Source organism: Electrophorus electricus, chromosome 14 (assembly GCF_041902795.1).
Source record: "Electrophorus electricus isolate QZ-2024a chromosome 14, ASM4190279v1, whole genome shotgun sequence".
NCBI classification, from domain to species: domain Eukaryota; kingdom Metazoa; phylum Chordata; class Actinopteri; order Gymnotiformes; family Gymnotidae; genus Electrophorus; species Electrophorus electricus.
The window spans coordinates 16,857,777-16,873,761 of NC_137510.1; the positions used below are offsets into that span (position 1 = coordinate 16,857,777).

Genomic DNA, 15,985 nt, shown 5'->3' on the forward strand with positions numbered 1-15,985 from the left:
ACAGCTCTAGGTGATAGGCATATTAGTATGAGAAGTATTGTGTCTCACCAGTGCTGTCATCATACACCACAGTAGCTGTTTTCCACTTGAGGAACTGTACTAAATCTAGGATGGCATAGCTGAGGGATGAGTAGTCTGGGTACAAGTTGGCATAAAATGTGTCCCTGTTGTCCATAGGGTGATGTTTCCACCGCACCTGGATGTGCGGGACCTCCAGTGCATTGCAGATCGACTGTACTGCATTTGACGAGGAGCTATGAGATGGCCCAAATATGGCCACTACACCTAAAGACAGCTGGTCACAAGCTGGTGAGAACAGGGGTTAGGATAACAATTTCAGAAACATTAAATGCCTTGCTTGTGACTGGAATTTAATATATTTACTCGAGTCAAATAAATGCATAGCAAAACAACTAATACTGCATTTTATGAAAATATTCCAAACCCCAGGTTTGCATTTCTTGAGTTTTGATATGACTGTACAGTAATTGATTCCTTATTCAATGAACAGTTACAAATCAGTTTTGATTAATTCCCTGTGCTCCAAGACCTTAAGGTTCTAGGACTCTCATTTCTCATTCTTGTTACTACAAAATTGTAATATTGTTTTCAATGTAATTCCTCAATAATTTCCAGTAGTTACTAAATAATAGCCCTAGAGATTAAGTAAATAACAACCCTGGAGTTTAAGAGATTAGAGAATATAGCACCAAATAATAAATAAATGATCATGATCATTTATCCACAAATTACAAATAACTAATTTCAATTATCATTATCTTGTCATGCAGTCAAGGTGAAGCAATAAAACTGAAGCAAAGTCAAGTTCTGGAAAAGGGTTTGACTGATGAGAGTTGCAGCGCAGATCCCATCAAACCATAGTCTCATTAAGGTCACTAACCTTTTCTTGAGGCCTCAAAGCTGTCATAGATATTAATCCTCTGGATGTCATATGTTAATGTTGTATTTGGCAATAATGTCCTGTTTCTGTTGATGTTATTGACAGCAAATTTAAAGGCCAGCTCTTCTGCACTGACGAGTGGGGCAGGCCCTTCCACTAGTTCAAAAATTCCTCCTGCAAGCCAAAAGAGAGAACCAGATCACCGTGGGGCAAACCAGACAGAAGTGCATTTCAGAACTGCATTTAAACCTTCAGCTAGGGAGTCACTGGTGAGCTAAATTGTGTACTGTTAGGCACTGCATTCGATTTGCTCAGCAAATAGAGGGAGCTTCTCCTCTGCATTCGGAACCATAGCTGAGAATTTCAGCTAGATCTTTTTAAAGTTCAGGGTCATTATGGGGAAGAAAGAAGAGAAAAAGGGGGAAAATAGGCCCATCAAAGGTTCCAAAACATCTTTAGGCCTGCAGGTCTCTTTTCATACTGTAATCAAATGAAAATGGAGTCTTATATAGAGGGATATAGCCAGGGTTTTTGCAAACAAGTTTTATTTTTTTCTTACTTTTGCCAGTTTATTTCAAAATCTATTGAGGTTCCGTAAATGCATCACATAGGCTATAAAATAAATAAATAAGAGCACTGCTGAAACTGAAAACAAAGTTGATTGACTGAGACCACTATATAGAATGGTCCACTGAACCCATAAGATGATAACATCTGGAGTGCGAGAATGATCCACAGCCCTTAAGGTTTAATACTATTAGATCTGCTTCAACTTCTCCAAGTAAATTATCCATGGCTTTCTATCTAGAAATCCAGAAGTCTCTAAGATAGAGGAAGAAAAGGAGCATCCTTTGGTAGTGTGGGATTTGATAACCCAATATTTAATTTGTTACATAGAATACTTACGATTAATTCTTGCTACTAAGACTTGAATCAAATTCTAGTATTTCAAAGGTGTAGATCACCAATGGCCAGAACCAATTTAAAAATAGCACAAAAAGGATTCCATCATTCTAAATGCATTTCATCTCATTTCATCTGAATTTCAGATTCTTCCACTGCAGGAGAGGTCATAAACCCCCTGATCAGAGCACCGATCCTCCCTGAGGGCTGCTCGCTCCAGCAACCCAGCTTGCCTCTTCAGGATACGGAGCATCAGCCACAGAGCACTGCGCACTCCACTATTTATGACTCCAGACCTGCTTGCGCTCTGGAGGGACGTGATGCATAAACTCTCTGGAAGGAGCAGGCGCATTAAAATAAATGAATCTTGCCATTTTGTGGGGAAATCTCATTAGAGTACATTAAGTAATTGCTGGAGTATATACTAATTTGACTGTTAAGAGGATAAAATGTGCATTGCTCGGAAGCACTTTAACAAATTTAATAAACATGGTACCAGTCTTTCAGAGGAGGAAGAAAACCTGGTATAATTTGCCTTACCATTTTGAGAAAGGCTAGTCAAAAGCATAATGTGGAGGCTTACCACACAAATATTTTATTGTTTATGTCAAAAGTAAACACCCAGCCTGAAACACATACACCCACACACAAAATAACATAATGATGATCAGGAGGATAATCATCATCATCATCATCATCATCATCATCATCATCATCATCATCATCATCATCATCATCATCATTACCTTGTTAATAAATAATAATAATAACAATGCCCAGTCTAAGCACAACATTAAGAGTTACAGCTTCAAGTACTAAGTGTTAACTCTAAAAGGTAAGCTGAGATACAGTTCCTTAACATCACTCAATTTTGATTGTGATTAACTTGTTTCCTATTCATAGGCTACATTACAAAAGAGTTTAATTAATCTCTTGGGCCTTGTGCAGGAAACAGGTGCTCATTACAGCAGTTGCTTCTTCTAATGTTGCCCTCTGTGAGCTCACAATTTTAGAGCTACAAATATTCCAATGAAATAAAAATAAACCAATTTCTAAAGTCACATGATACTGTTCTAGACTGTGTAATTCTAATATGTATTGTAAAATGGTATAGCTTTTGGTAAATAGTGCCACAAACTATCAGTGTTGTCAATGGTAACACAATTTTAATGTTAAATGCCAAATTTAGTTTTAATGTAAGATGTCTCCAATGGTAAACACATGCCAATGTTGGATTTTACTGCTGTGAAATTGGAGTGTAGCCTTACTTTTAGTGCAAAATGGTTACTTTAGTCCTGTGTTTCCTAAAAAATGCATCATGGTGCTAGTCATATTTATGATCCTTAAAGCAAGGGTGATAAAGTTTACAGTGTTAAAACCAGCATAAACAGGATTTAGACAAAAGAGGATTCAGAGAACTGTGGGATAGAGAGAAGTGAAATTCAGACCCAGAAAGCAAGCTTCAGTGTACATCATTGCAATTTTCACATTTAGTAGCATGACATATTTATTACTCCAATATGGCATATTAAGTGTAAATTCCAGAGTTTCCAATAAAATGTCCATAATTTTAATGTTTAAAACTGCCCCTAAGCATTTTGCATGAAATGCCATGAAAGACTTTTAGGAAATCCTCAGGTTCTTAACTGACTTTCTAATAACTACTGCCCCCTGAAGCAAATAAATATTGCTAAATGAAAATCTAAAGAGCTGAGAAACTGGACTTAGCTTTCTACTTTACATAGTTCTATTTAATATCAGAATAGTCATATTAAGAGACTTTAGACTAAGCCACATAAGTACTGTATGCTCAGGCATTTCAGAAATGCACTTACTGGAAATTGTGCAATTAAGGGGGCTATCACTAATGGAGACATATACATAGAAACATTCTAAAAATTAATGTCTATGCCTACATACATATACATACTCTAAATGTATTTGTCTATATACATATATGCGTTATAAATGATTTAAAGCCATTCAAACTACAGTATAATCTCTAGCACATATTGTTTGATATTGCATTTGTTGTTGTCTGTATTCAAGAGTATTTAATGATATCTTGAACTCTAACCTACTGTACTGGCTAGGATACATTCTATGAGTAAATAACAAAGCACTTTTGTAAGTCGTTCTGGATAAGAGAGTCTGCTAAATGTTGAAAATATAAATGTATATTCATGAAACAACCAACAATGAAACCAACATTGAAACCAAGATCCACCAAACACTGATGGAGTCAAGCATAAAATCTGAACTGTCAAAAGACTTCCTCAGAGCTAATCAGGTATACTCAACTTTATGGCTTCACTTCATTAGATTTTGTTTTTATATTCTGAAGTGTAGAAATTGTTTTAATCATATAGTATGGTTGTCATCTTATGGTAATCGTTCTGTTAGCATTACTGACCAAATATAGTAAGACCTAAAGTATTTTGATGGTACCAAAGTGCACTAATTCCTGTCATTATATTTAACTGTACACAGAAATTTAGACAGAAGCATATTTCTAAAAGCACATACAAAATTTTAGAGCCCCTAGCCTTCTCATTATGGTGTAAGAATATACCAGTGGTTCTGGTAGCAAAATGCTCCTCATTCAAAGGTAGTTCTTTCACAAAACCCAGGAAGCCAGAGCAGTGCCAGGGCCTGCACAATGAGACAATATCGTTATCTTCCTGGATGAGAATGTATGCTAGCAAACTGAGCATTTTCAGAGAGCTCTTTTGTATGGATGTGCTTCTCTGGTAGGGTTCCCAGGCTGCCTGTGAATAGCTCCACTGCGCCACAGAAGCACAATAGAACTTTGCTTTACAATGGCTGAGGAGAATGGTGCAAACAATTGCCCACGCTAAACAATTACAGCAAACTACCATCATTGTGCACAACACTGACCAATTAAGGGGAACACTGTGTTCAACTGTTCAGCCTTTCCATATCCTCAAAGGAAAAGAGAAGCCAGTGTTTTACTGCAGGGGGCTTACCTGCCAAGGAAGACAATTCAGTCACATCACTGTTCTGGCCAATTTGTTAAAGAAAATGTGACACCATACAATTCTGTTTCCCAGTAATACCTAACGTGTCATCACTGACATATTCACAAGTTCGTTTTATGCTTTAATGGTTTTACAGTAAAAAAAAAAAAAAGGGTAAATATATGATTACGTGGCCACTTTAGGGATTACATAAGTGAGTACATGTAAATCAGGCTAGTGATGTTTTTGTTTTTATTTCATGGCTTTCATGTTGGTTCATGTTAGTTAAATTATATTCAACTGTAGACTGGCCCAAGACCAGAATTTGGAACTTTATCCCTAAACTGCCATGGCATGCTCAGGCTGACATAGTTCTAAAAGCAATTATGTAAAATATCTGTGCTTCCTCTAGTTATAAATATAGCATGTTACTTTATAAATGTAGTGTAAAAAATTACATTACTATAAAATAGCATACAATTGGTCTTATTTCATCTTATGCAAACTGTGCAATCATGATAATGTGAGTGTAACAACCACACTGCTCTGCTAAAAATTTATTTGTGCATTGCAGTCTTGCAGGGAAATAAGGAAAGATAATAGCAGGAAACAAGACTTTGAAATGACAGTATTGTCAAATAAAATGTTATATCAAATGAAATTCCTTTTTTTAAGTTTGAGCATAAGAAATTACAAGAGCAATCAAAAATCATCTCATTAAATTTAAACAGCGCTATTAAACAATTACTACACCACTGTGATTTATGGCTGAAAGAACAGCTTTTGTCCTGTGGAAAATCTTGAATAATCCACTATTCAATCAAGCCTGATAATCAGACACTGTTTCTTTTTAGCAGTATTCATGAGGGCATTTTCAAACTATAGTAAAAGGTTGTATTGTTAAACAGTATTATACATTACCATATAAATGACATCAGTCAATACTGCTAATGTTTAGGACCTGTAATAAGAAAGTGTGTTGTAATTAAGTTATGCACCCTCATCCCAGATCACTTATTGAATAGGCATCTAATATGATCAAAGTCACAATACATTCACACTCTTATTTATTTGATATGATTAGTATTACATATAGTGACTAGAATACACTGATATCTCTTCTGACAAATAACTGCCAGGTAACAAAATATTTGTAAAATCTAATTTTATGCTCAAGTGGCTCTGCTTCTGCAATTTATCGCAGCTTTCACTCTCCTCTGCTCTCTCCTTTACTCCCCTTTCCTCTCTCCATCTTAGTAGTATTTTTGATCACATTATCATTTGAAAACATTCATAGCGGATAACATAACAGGCAATAGCTGCTGTTTGAGCCCTGCATCACTCTGGGTCCCTTGGATTGGAAAAATGCCAACACAGAAATTAAAACCACCAAAACATATAGTCCACAGTATAAACAAATGCACAAATGCATCCATATAATAGACACTTAGAAGATAGACGACATGAGACCAGACAAACTGAGAAACAGAGAAGCAGAGAAGTGAAAAGGGTAAATGTAAAACATTGGATTCATGCTTCAATCCCATGCACCAAAAATGGCTTGTGTCTAAAAACATAGTGCTGAGTTCCATTCAGGACTGGCTAGTTTAGCGGCATAGTGCAGTTCCTCTCTTATCTTTAGTGTACTATTCTCATGAAGATGGAAGGCTCTGGTGCCAGAGTAATCCCTGCCAGAGACCAGAACAATAGGGACACAGGCCAAAAGAATAATGGACCTAAAATACTGAATGCCACCAAGAATGTGCACACATACAGAATGGAGAGACATAATGCAGTCTTTGGCATTCATACACATGCAGAGACAAAGGAAAGGTAGCTCCACAGGAGAGCAGCTGGGCTCTTTCAGCTTTAGCTGCAGCTGTGAGCACTGCCCCTGGTGGCCAAGGAACTAATGTCATCCATGGGATGGCATTTCATGAACACAATTCTGTGATCTGCCATACCACTGAGAGCAAATGTCAGGTGGCATGCCGGAAAAGTTAAAGGTGTAGGGGCAGAAAAGTGGTATATAGGTGTTATTGCCACCACAGCCTGGTGGTGGGTTTCCTTTCTTCTCATTTCCACATGGGACCAGATATTAAAAACAAACACAAAACAGACCATATAAGTTATATCGGCCAATAACTATTGTTAAAAATGTTTCATTTCATTGTATTAAGTAAATTTAAATGTATTATTTTTGCAACTTTTGACATTTGTAAAAAAACAGGTTAACATTGTTATAAATCTAAAACCAAGTAACCTTCAATCCAAACCAAAGAAAAAATAGCAGTTTAATTTGATCTTATCTGTGGTTATTTGATTAACTACAAGATATCTGGTGGAAATCAAGTAATGTAATTTAGCTAAACTTGAAGATAGTGAGAAAACACATAAAAGAAAAAAGGCCATAGCGAGACATGCCAAGCTCTTAAATAAGGTGAACTTTATCCCAATATTAACCAAGACGACTGAATGTCACAGTGCAGCCCCCTTCCTGCTGACAGCTACAGGCATTCGCTGATGCACATGGACTTATGTTTGTTATTCTTGTGTTTGCCTTACCACATGTCTTGTTTACATTTACATTTACAGCAGTTAGCAGTCACTCTTATTCAGAGCGACTTACAAAAGTGCTTTGTCATTTACTTTTGTCATTTACATTTGTATAGAATACATCCTAGCCGGTAGAGTAGGTTAGAGTCCAATACACAAATTATATAGAATACTGTAGAAATACAGGGATCAATTCTGTTGCCTAGAAATACAAAATACATAAGGTCTATCTTAGAAACTAAGGTAAACTAGTGTATATCTTAGTTTATGTTCGTCCTCACCTCCCCCAGGTGGTGTATGTTAGACATCAGTAGCCATACCACCTGGGGGTTATTATTTTATTATGTTGAGCAGTTTAGTTTTCATGACTGGTGTTGATCATTGTTTTTACATTGGTTCTTTTGTTCGTGTCAGTGCAATTTTATGTTCTTTATAGTAGTGTACATTTTTGTTCCTTTCATTAAACACTTCAGTTGGAGACGCGTTTTTTTTCTTTCTGTCTGCACATTCTTTGCCCATGATACTGAGAAATAATAAATTTGAAAATATCATTATTGAATTACTGTGTATTGATTGTTCATTTTCTTCATGTTATGTTCAAAGCTAGCTAAAGCCACTTTCCCAACTTCATTTTAACCAAGCAGAACCCCTCAATTTCTGCCCTTGCCACTGTACACATGTCTGAAAACTGACCTCCATTAATAGCCCATCTGGCACACTTTGCCCTATGAGTCTCTTTGTCTCTTTGTCTCTCTCTCTCTCTCTCTCTCTCTCTCTCTCTCTCTCTCTCTCTCTCTCTCTCTCTCTCTCTCTCCATACACATACTGTCCACATCATATCTCACTGAAAAAAAAAAAGACACAATTTCTGTTTACAAAATGAGGGCTATGAAAGAAGAAGGAATAAAGTGGGTGAACATGAGGTAGGAAATGTGCTCAGTGCTTGTAATTAATTTTAGGAAGCTGTTACCTCAGCCTTTTATACCTTCTCTTATTTATCATTCATCCATCTGAGCATAAATAAATGCATTTGAAACAGAGTATTATTTTAGTCTACAATGTAAAGACAATAGTCTAAGCAACAGATGTGTGTGTGTGTGTGTGTGTGTGTGTGTGTGTGTGTGTGTGTGTGTGTGTGTGTGTGTGTGTGTGTGTGTGTGTGTGTCTGTCTGTGTGTGGGTATTTATTATAATGTGTCTCTCTTTGGCTTGGGGGCATAATTTTCATTAAGCCAACACGAAGAGACCTTTTAATTCCAGAGCCAGCAACAGCAGGCTGGATATATCCTGAGGGTCAAACAATCCCATGAATAAAAGGGATGTCCAAAACCCCAGATCACAGAGTTAGATAACTACTATGCAGTGCCAGTACTATGGATAGTGTAATTGACATTGATTTTACACTTTAGGAAGCAATTAATATCTAGTGTGAGTAGAGAATGGGATGACATTGTTTATGGACTGCACTTGATTAGCTCACTACTTTGACCAAGACCATTCCAAGACCTTTAGGGGTGCCTTTCTTGTGTTCTTGCAAAGCTAAAGTTGCTATTCTTTCATTCTTTTGTTAAAAAAATAGAGGTGGCCAGAAAAATAAATCAAAGGTTTCTAATACAGAACAGTAGAAAAGCAGTATCTATTAGTGAATTGGCAAAACATATGTCTCGTCATAATATTTAGGATCACAGTTGGTATACAACATAATATGTCTGCAAAATAATATAGATTCAAACTACAATGGGAATGAAATACTGAATTGTAGTGCTCACCCAGACTGGAGAAGATTAGGTTACCCCACTTTCAAGGTGCAAGCGGACAAAACTAAATATAAAATTGACCCACTTATTACAAAAGAGTCTGTTCCCATGCAAGCATAATGCAGAGAAATGGGGGGAAGTTCAGGTCATATCATTTGGGACACCCCTGGCTAATTTCTAGGACAGGAACTATTGAAATGGGAATCAAGCAGGCATTTCCTTGATCATTTTTGCAGCCCCTGGAACAAACCCAATAATGAGCATCTGACATTGGGTCCACCTTTCCCCCCCGTCTCTTGGCACCTTTCGATAATCTAATCACCTGAGTTTTAAATAGTGCTCATACTGCATAACTCTCAACCTGTTAGGACATAGTTCTAAAGCAATACCTTTACTTGGTCCCTATGTCATAATAAAGACTTCAGAACTTGTAGGTATACAAAACATATTGCAGTTTCCCACTATCACCATATACAATCATATACAATAAGCTAATCAATGTGGCTATAAAGCATAAGGGTGTCACAGAACACTCCCCTTCCCACTGATCACGTGATACGGCCCACTGCGTGCAGAGGGAGTTCATTGTTATCTGTTCGTTGTGACTTGCAATCATGCTTTCTTTTTAGCACAAACTTGCACCCTGTTATTGGTTTAGTTTATGTATGTATTTAAACTCCTGTTTGTGTGTAGTTCTGAGTCTGTTATTATTCGCGTTATTCATGTTAAGCTTAGATGTTTCTCATGTTCCCGCTGCATTTGCTCAAGGTTGAGCAAGGTTCCCTACCTCCAACATCCCAAGCTGCTGCCTGATTGCCTGGATGTTGGGGAAAGGACCACGACTGGGGCTCGCGGCCACACCGGAGGAGGAGGAGGAAGACACAGTCCACTCCAGTCAAGGAGGGGAACCCCACACAGAATTTCTTTGGGGGGAGGCTAGTGTGACCGAGCCAGGCCCACTGGGAGCTGATTGGTCTTCTGGTGCCAGCTGGGTCTCTAGTGTTTCTGTCGCCTATTCTCTTTCTTTCAGGTGCAAGCCAGGAGTACTGGGCAGGTCCTCCCAAAGCCCAGGAAGAGTTTCACCTCCATGATGGGCTCTTCCTGGGTGGCTTGCGACATGTTGGCCATAGACCGCCACAGAACATCTGGATCCAGGGCCGCTTGGCATGTCCTGCAGAGCCAAGGACACAGCTCCAGTGCCTGCCCTTCCAGCAGGCTCTGTGTCAGTGCACCTTTTGTGTTTGTCTGTGGGTGCACCTCTTTGCTACTGTGTGCACCCAATATTCATGTGGGTGTGGTATGTTGTCTGTCTTGGCTGGGTCCAGCCAAGGCTGCTGCCATCAACGATCACCGCAGTGCTTCCAGTCCAGTCTCCATTGCACTTCCTGCCCGGTTGAGGCTGCGGTTGTCACTGGTAGCCGCGGACTTTCTAGCTCCATCAAGGCTGCTGCGGCTTGTCCTGTTGGACCTGCCACGGAGCATCGCCTTTGGCCTTTCCCCTTCATGTACTGAGAGACCTCCCTTGACAGTGGCTCCTAGCCTGCTTTGTGTTGGGTGGGACCCGGCTTTGCCGTGTCATCGTGTACGCGGTGGCCTGGGGTTTGCTGTCCCACAGATGGACACATTCGGAGGCCGTGCCCTTGGGGGGGTACTCTCCCCTTCCCACTGATCAAGCGATATGGCCCGCCACGTGCAGTGGAAGTTCACTGTTAAATGTTTTTTGTGACTTGTTTGTAACCACGCCCCCTTGTTAGCACACACCTGCACCCGGTTCTTGGTTTCATTTATGTATGTATTTAAACCACTGTTTGTGTGTGGTTCGGAGACAGTCATTATTCACGTTATTGGTGTTAAGGTTAGATATTTCTCGTGTTCACGCTGCTTGTTGCATGTGAGTGCCATTTTGGTTATCATTTGTGACTAATAAATGTATGTCTACGTCAAGGGATGTCTGTGCATCCTTGTCCTGTGGCACTCTGGCCATCACAAAGGGCTTTTTAAAAATTTTGTTTTGAATGCACTACAGGGAAATCAGTGAATTGCTTTCATCCACTTAGAGATCCTTCTTGTCTAACTACGGGTGTTTCCTTCTCACTGTTTATTTCTGCTATGCCCTAAATAATACTACGCTTCTAATTATGAAATGTGATGCTTAATAATAATTAGAATAATAATAATAATTGTTGTTGTTGTTGTTGTTGTTGTTTAGTAGTAGCATTAGTAGTAGTAAACTTTATGGTCAGGACACTGAACACTTGCGGCTTTACAACTATTATTGGGGAATACTTTTCAATACTTTTACTGCGCACATCTTTTCAAAGTCTATAAGGAGCCATAGAAATGTGCCATCATGTAGTGGGACTTGATGTATTTAATTTCAAGGAGTACATATTCACATTAATTTGAGGGCATGTTAATGTTACATAAATGTCTTCACAAGAATTCATGCACAAATATCTGATAGTCCTTCAGGGAGATTTTTTTGTGTACTATTTGTTCAGTTGAGTGCAACATACACTTCTTTGTTTTTCTTTGTTCGTTAGTTCTCTGAGAAGTGTGATTCCTCAACCACACTGAATCTACTGGTTAACACAAATGTAACAATTCTTAATAGTCCTAATCATATATCATATAACATAATGAGAATACTGCTAATGAGATTTCTCTTCTTCAAAGAAAATATAGCTCAAACTTACATTATTCTAACTTTGCCTGTCCTATATTTTGGATTATAACCAAGAACACCATTAGTTCACTTTGAAAAGGCAGATCAATTTATTTTGAGTTTTAGCACAAATATGCTAATAGTAGCTGTTTTTCACCTTTTCAAAAATAATTTATTCTGTTTTTTTGTTTTCATGTATCAATGTGTGTCAGTGCAGTCATTTTAAAAGGAACTCATGACGATGAGCTGAAAGTCTGCATGCAAAGAATGAATAACAATTATAATTAAATAATAAAATGTATAAATATTTGAGCAATAAAATCTAAACACCAAAAAAACTGGCAACATTAGGTGACAAATGTGGTATGTTTACAGCTTGTAACAGTGTAACTAATTATGAAGAATTTTAAAGCCATTAGTTTATAATTTTTGGGCTGGAATAAATCTTAACATCTTTCAATTTCTTTGGCAATTTTATGGATTTAATCCAATCCAGATAACGTATGAATAAAAGGTCCCTGGGAACTATATACTTTGGGGTAAAATGTCATGAATAGCCTGTCTATAATTGCATTAGTTTACATTCAGTTATTCAGAAAATAGTTTACATTCAGTCTCTCATTCCACCTCCTAAATAGTTTTTAAAAAACACTGGAGATGTGTCACAACAGTTAAACATGAGCTAACTCCTGAGATCACATACACTGTAGTTACAGCTACAATATAGACAAGAACTAGAAGGACATTGATTATTTTGACTGGATGTCAATGGTTTTTCTCTTAAGGCCCTACTCCTTATCCTGAGCAAAAGATACAGTGGGCATCTTTAAATGATAAAGATACACGCTGTAAAGGCTTTTCTTGAACTTATCAATGATTACTGAAACAATGGACAGCAGCTAATGATTACCCTGATGCTGTTATTGAGGATTAATGTTTGAACACCTGTGAGATGGAGTTCCTTCCTCCTCCCTGTCAGATTGGGGCACATGTAAGGGCGCACTCTGCTCCTCACGTCAGATTCACCTGTATCTTCTACAAACAGTAGTCACGCTAGCTGCGCAGCATGACTTGTTCACTCTGTTCTCTTTGATTTCCAGCAAACACTCGGCTAGCTCCTTGACAGCTGGGCCGGCTCATGTCTGAAGTCAGTAATGGTTTGCTGGTAGCTCCAAAATCTCTCCAAGGGGAACCTCCATGAGCCAGAAGGTGAGCTGAGTAGCAGAGACCACATTTCCATGACATGCCATCATATACAGTGACATCAGCTCAGTGCTTCAGAAGAATCAATTGCAACAGGAGGTGGAAATATGGTTTTGCCTGTTTGCAGGATATATGTATCTCTAAATGCCTGGCTTCTTTCTCAAAATGCTGGTAATAATTCATTTTCATCTGCTTTTGTTTTCTAATACCAATAGCACAGATCTTAATCAGGTTGTATGCTAAAGATGGAGAAGAACAGATGTGTTAAAACTCTCAGAACAAAATCACCTTTAAAATAGATGTGCTTAGGACCACTATTCTTGATATATATTTCATGAGTTTAATTGTGTTATCATTTAGATCTTTAAATTGTCATCTTAATAATATCATTATCCAATTTCATAATTATCCCAACAGTTGAAAGGTGACAGCCAAACAGCCAGTTAATTTTATGGAAATAACATTTACATTTACAGTTACAGCATTTAGCAGATGATCTTATCCAGAGCAGCTTTACAAAAGTGCTTTGTTATATACTCATAGAATACATCACAGCCAGTACAGTAGATTAAAGTCCAAAATACCATTAGCAAAGACAAATGTAATGTCAATTCCCACCACAGTAACTATTCAAGCTGTACTATTGAAGGTTAGTGTTGTAAACATAATGCAGGACTAAATCTAATATTAATTGAACTTATACAATGCACCCTAACTTAATAGCATTATAGCATCATAACAATGCATATAACAACACAAAAACATTTCTGTAATGTGAAGCTTCAACATAAAATTAGAGATATGTAGAACTGCTGGGAATTGTAGCAAACTCATGACTATAGGCTTCAAGTTGTATAGGCTTCTTTTTTCTTTATGTGAATTAATGTTAAAATATTGCAAAACCAGTGCTTTGGCCCACTTCATCTGCAAATATTCATCAATTCCCAAGTAATGTTATATACTGCAGTGTCACTGAGACATTACATTCCTTGGCAAAGTAAATATCTATCACTAGTAATAATTGTGAATTAAAATGATTAAAAAAACCAGTCAGTGATAGTCTGTATATGTAGCCTATAATTTAATTTTAAATGGAAAAGCAAAAAAATAAAGAAGAAACCAATTACATCAAGGTTCATGCTTAAATTTTCATGCAATTATGGCACTAGATTGTTTCCATGTTTTTGTGTTTAAAGGAACCACTATCACAACAAATTAGAGAATATAAGCCCATACTTATATATAATTGTCATAAACAAACATTTATTATCCATTATCCATGGCTAATATGGCATACTATTGAAAAGTTACATGAAAACCTTATTTACAATGGCCAATACAGCACTGCGTATACTATGTACAATGTTACATATTATGTGCCTTGTAAAGAGCTATGTATTACATTTGGTTCTTTAATATTGTTTTTGTTGTTTCAAAGACTGTTACAATATGGGGAAACTAAGCCTATCAGCAGCAAATAAAGCTTTCCTCACTGGCATCTTAATGCTATATTCTGACATATGGCACTCTTGCAATACTAGTGCAGTGACTAACACAATGCAGCGCTCAGAGCACTCACATCCATGCAGACTCACGTGCATGCATGTCCATAAGCACATTTTCTGAGCTTGTAAAATTCTTTATGAGCAGTATACGGGACTGGCCAGGACTATCCCTGCAATTCTGTCTTCACCGTTCATTCTGTCAATCTGTCTTTTCGTAAGGCTACTTGCTGGAGCTCTTTCTACAGGTTATACACAGAAATGTTTCTGGATATTGAATATCTGAATATATTTTAGCAGTCACTGCAGTCAATGCACCTAATCTAAAGTTTTAACATCTGGAAAATTCAGAGTGGCTCTACTAACATCAAATCATTAAAAACAAACAAACAAACAAACAAACAAACAATCGCCAGAATAGTACCTTGAGTGTAGTGAGACTAAGCAGAAAATATGCATGCAAGAGGCCTGGTGGCATTTGAGAAATCATTGTTGAGAATGGAGGCCAAGCACAATGCTGAATTGAATAATAACAGCAGCATGAGACCCAGAATGCTACAGGGCTGACAAGTTCATTACTGCTGGAAGCTGCCCTGCTGTAGGATTTCTGATGGCATACTATTAACACCCCCACCGCCAGCACCCATAACCGCCTGCCAACTCAACCAGGGAAATCACACAGTATGCAGACATACACAGGTTCCATTGTGTGGTAACTGATTACAACTATTTCCTTAGAAAAAAACATTTCTTACTGAATAAGGAAACTGCAGTTTATTTTTTTAACACTACGGACTAGTTTTTGACTGGCTAGCAGATGTGAGTGTTTTTTTCTTAGATTGAGTACATAACATTATATTGCCCACTGTGGAATAATAAGAGGTAGTTGGGTAGGGGATAGAAATTAACTAAATAAAATTACGATATGTTTGGTTTGCTATTTTCATGTTATTCAGTAATAAGTAAGGCATACATGAGGTAACACCTGCTAAAGTATCCTGAAAACACATATTAACAGAATTACAGGAAGAACCACCACCTCGTTTTACCTCATACAGAAATGAACAGACTTACTGAAGGAATCATTACTTTGTATGTTATTTTTTATATTGAGATGGTACATTGGGCATTGTCTTTTATTTGTCTTAAACATTGAAATACAGATTAATTAACATCAATGAACAAATTGTCAATGAACAAGTTGTCAAAGGGTTTATACTTTAATCATAACCTAGTCTCATGAGAAATTCTCAGGAAGTACACCAATAGGCTAGAAAATATTTGGAATTTGTAGGAATGGCATATACATATAATATATGTGTACTGATGCAAATTTGATTACAGTATTCATATTTTTCATTATTATTACTATTCACTACAACACATGCTTTCACTTCCTTCTTTAAATGAATCAATGAAAAATTGAAAACCCACAAAAGGTTGAAAAGGAGGGCCTTATTTTCATCAGCCTACACAATCATTTCTACATGTCACAAGGACACAAGTGTGCAGAACAAAGGTA

At 37.4% G+C, this 15,985-nt stretch overlaps 1 protein-coding gene across 2 annotated transcripts in view; it reads right to left on the reverse strand.

Annotated features, from left to right (window-relative positions):
• Positions 1 to 15,985, reverse strand: part of grik3 (glutamate ionotropic receptor kainate type subunit 3) — an 85,645-nt gene that overhangs the window by 40,754 nt on the left and 28,906 nt on the right. For both annotated transcript variants that reach the window (XM_081696359.1, XM_081696360.1), the window contains exons 2-3: positions 902 to 1,075; positions 49 to 306 (exon numbers count right to left, since the gene is read on the reverse strand). In XM_081696359.1, the coding sequence (XP_081552485.1) occupies positions 49 to 306; positions 902 to 1,075 (432 nt within the window). The remainder of the gene's footprint in view (positions 1 to 48; positions 307 to 901; positions 1,076 to 15,985) is intronic.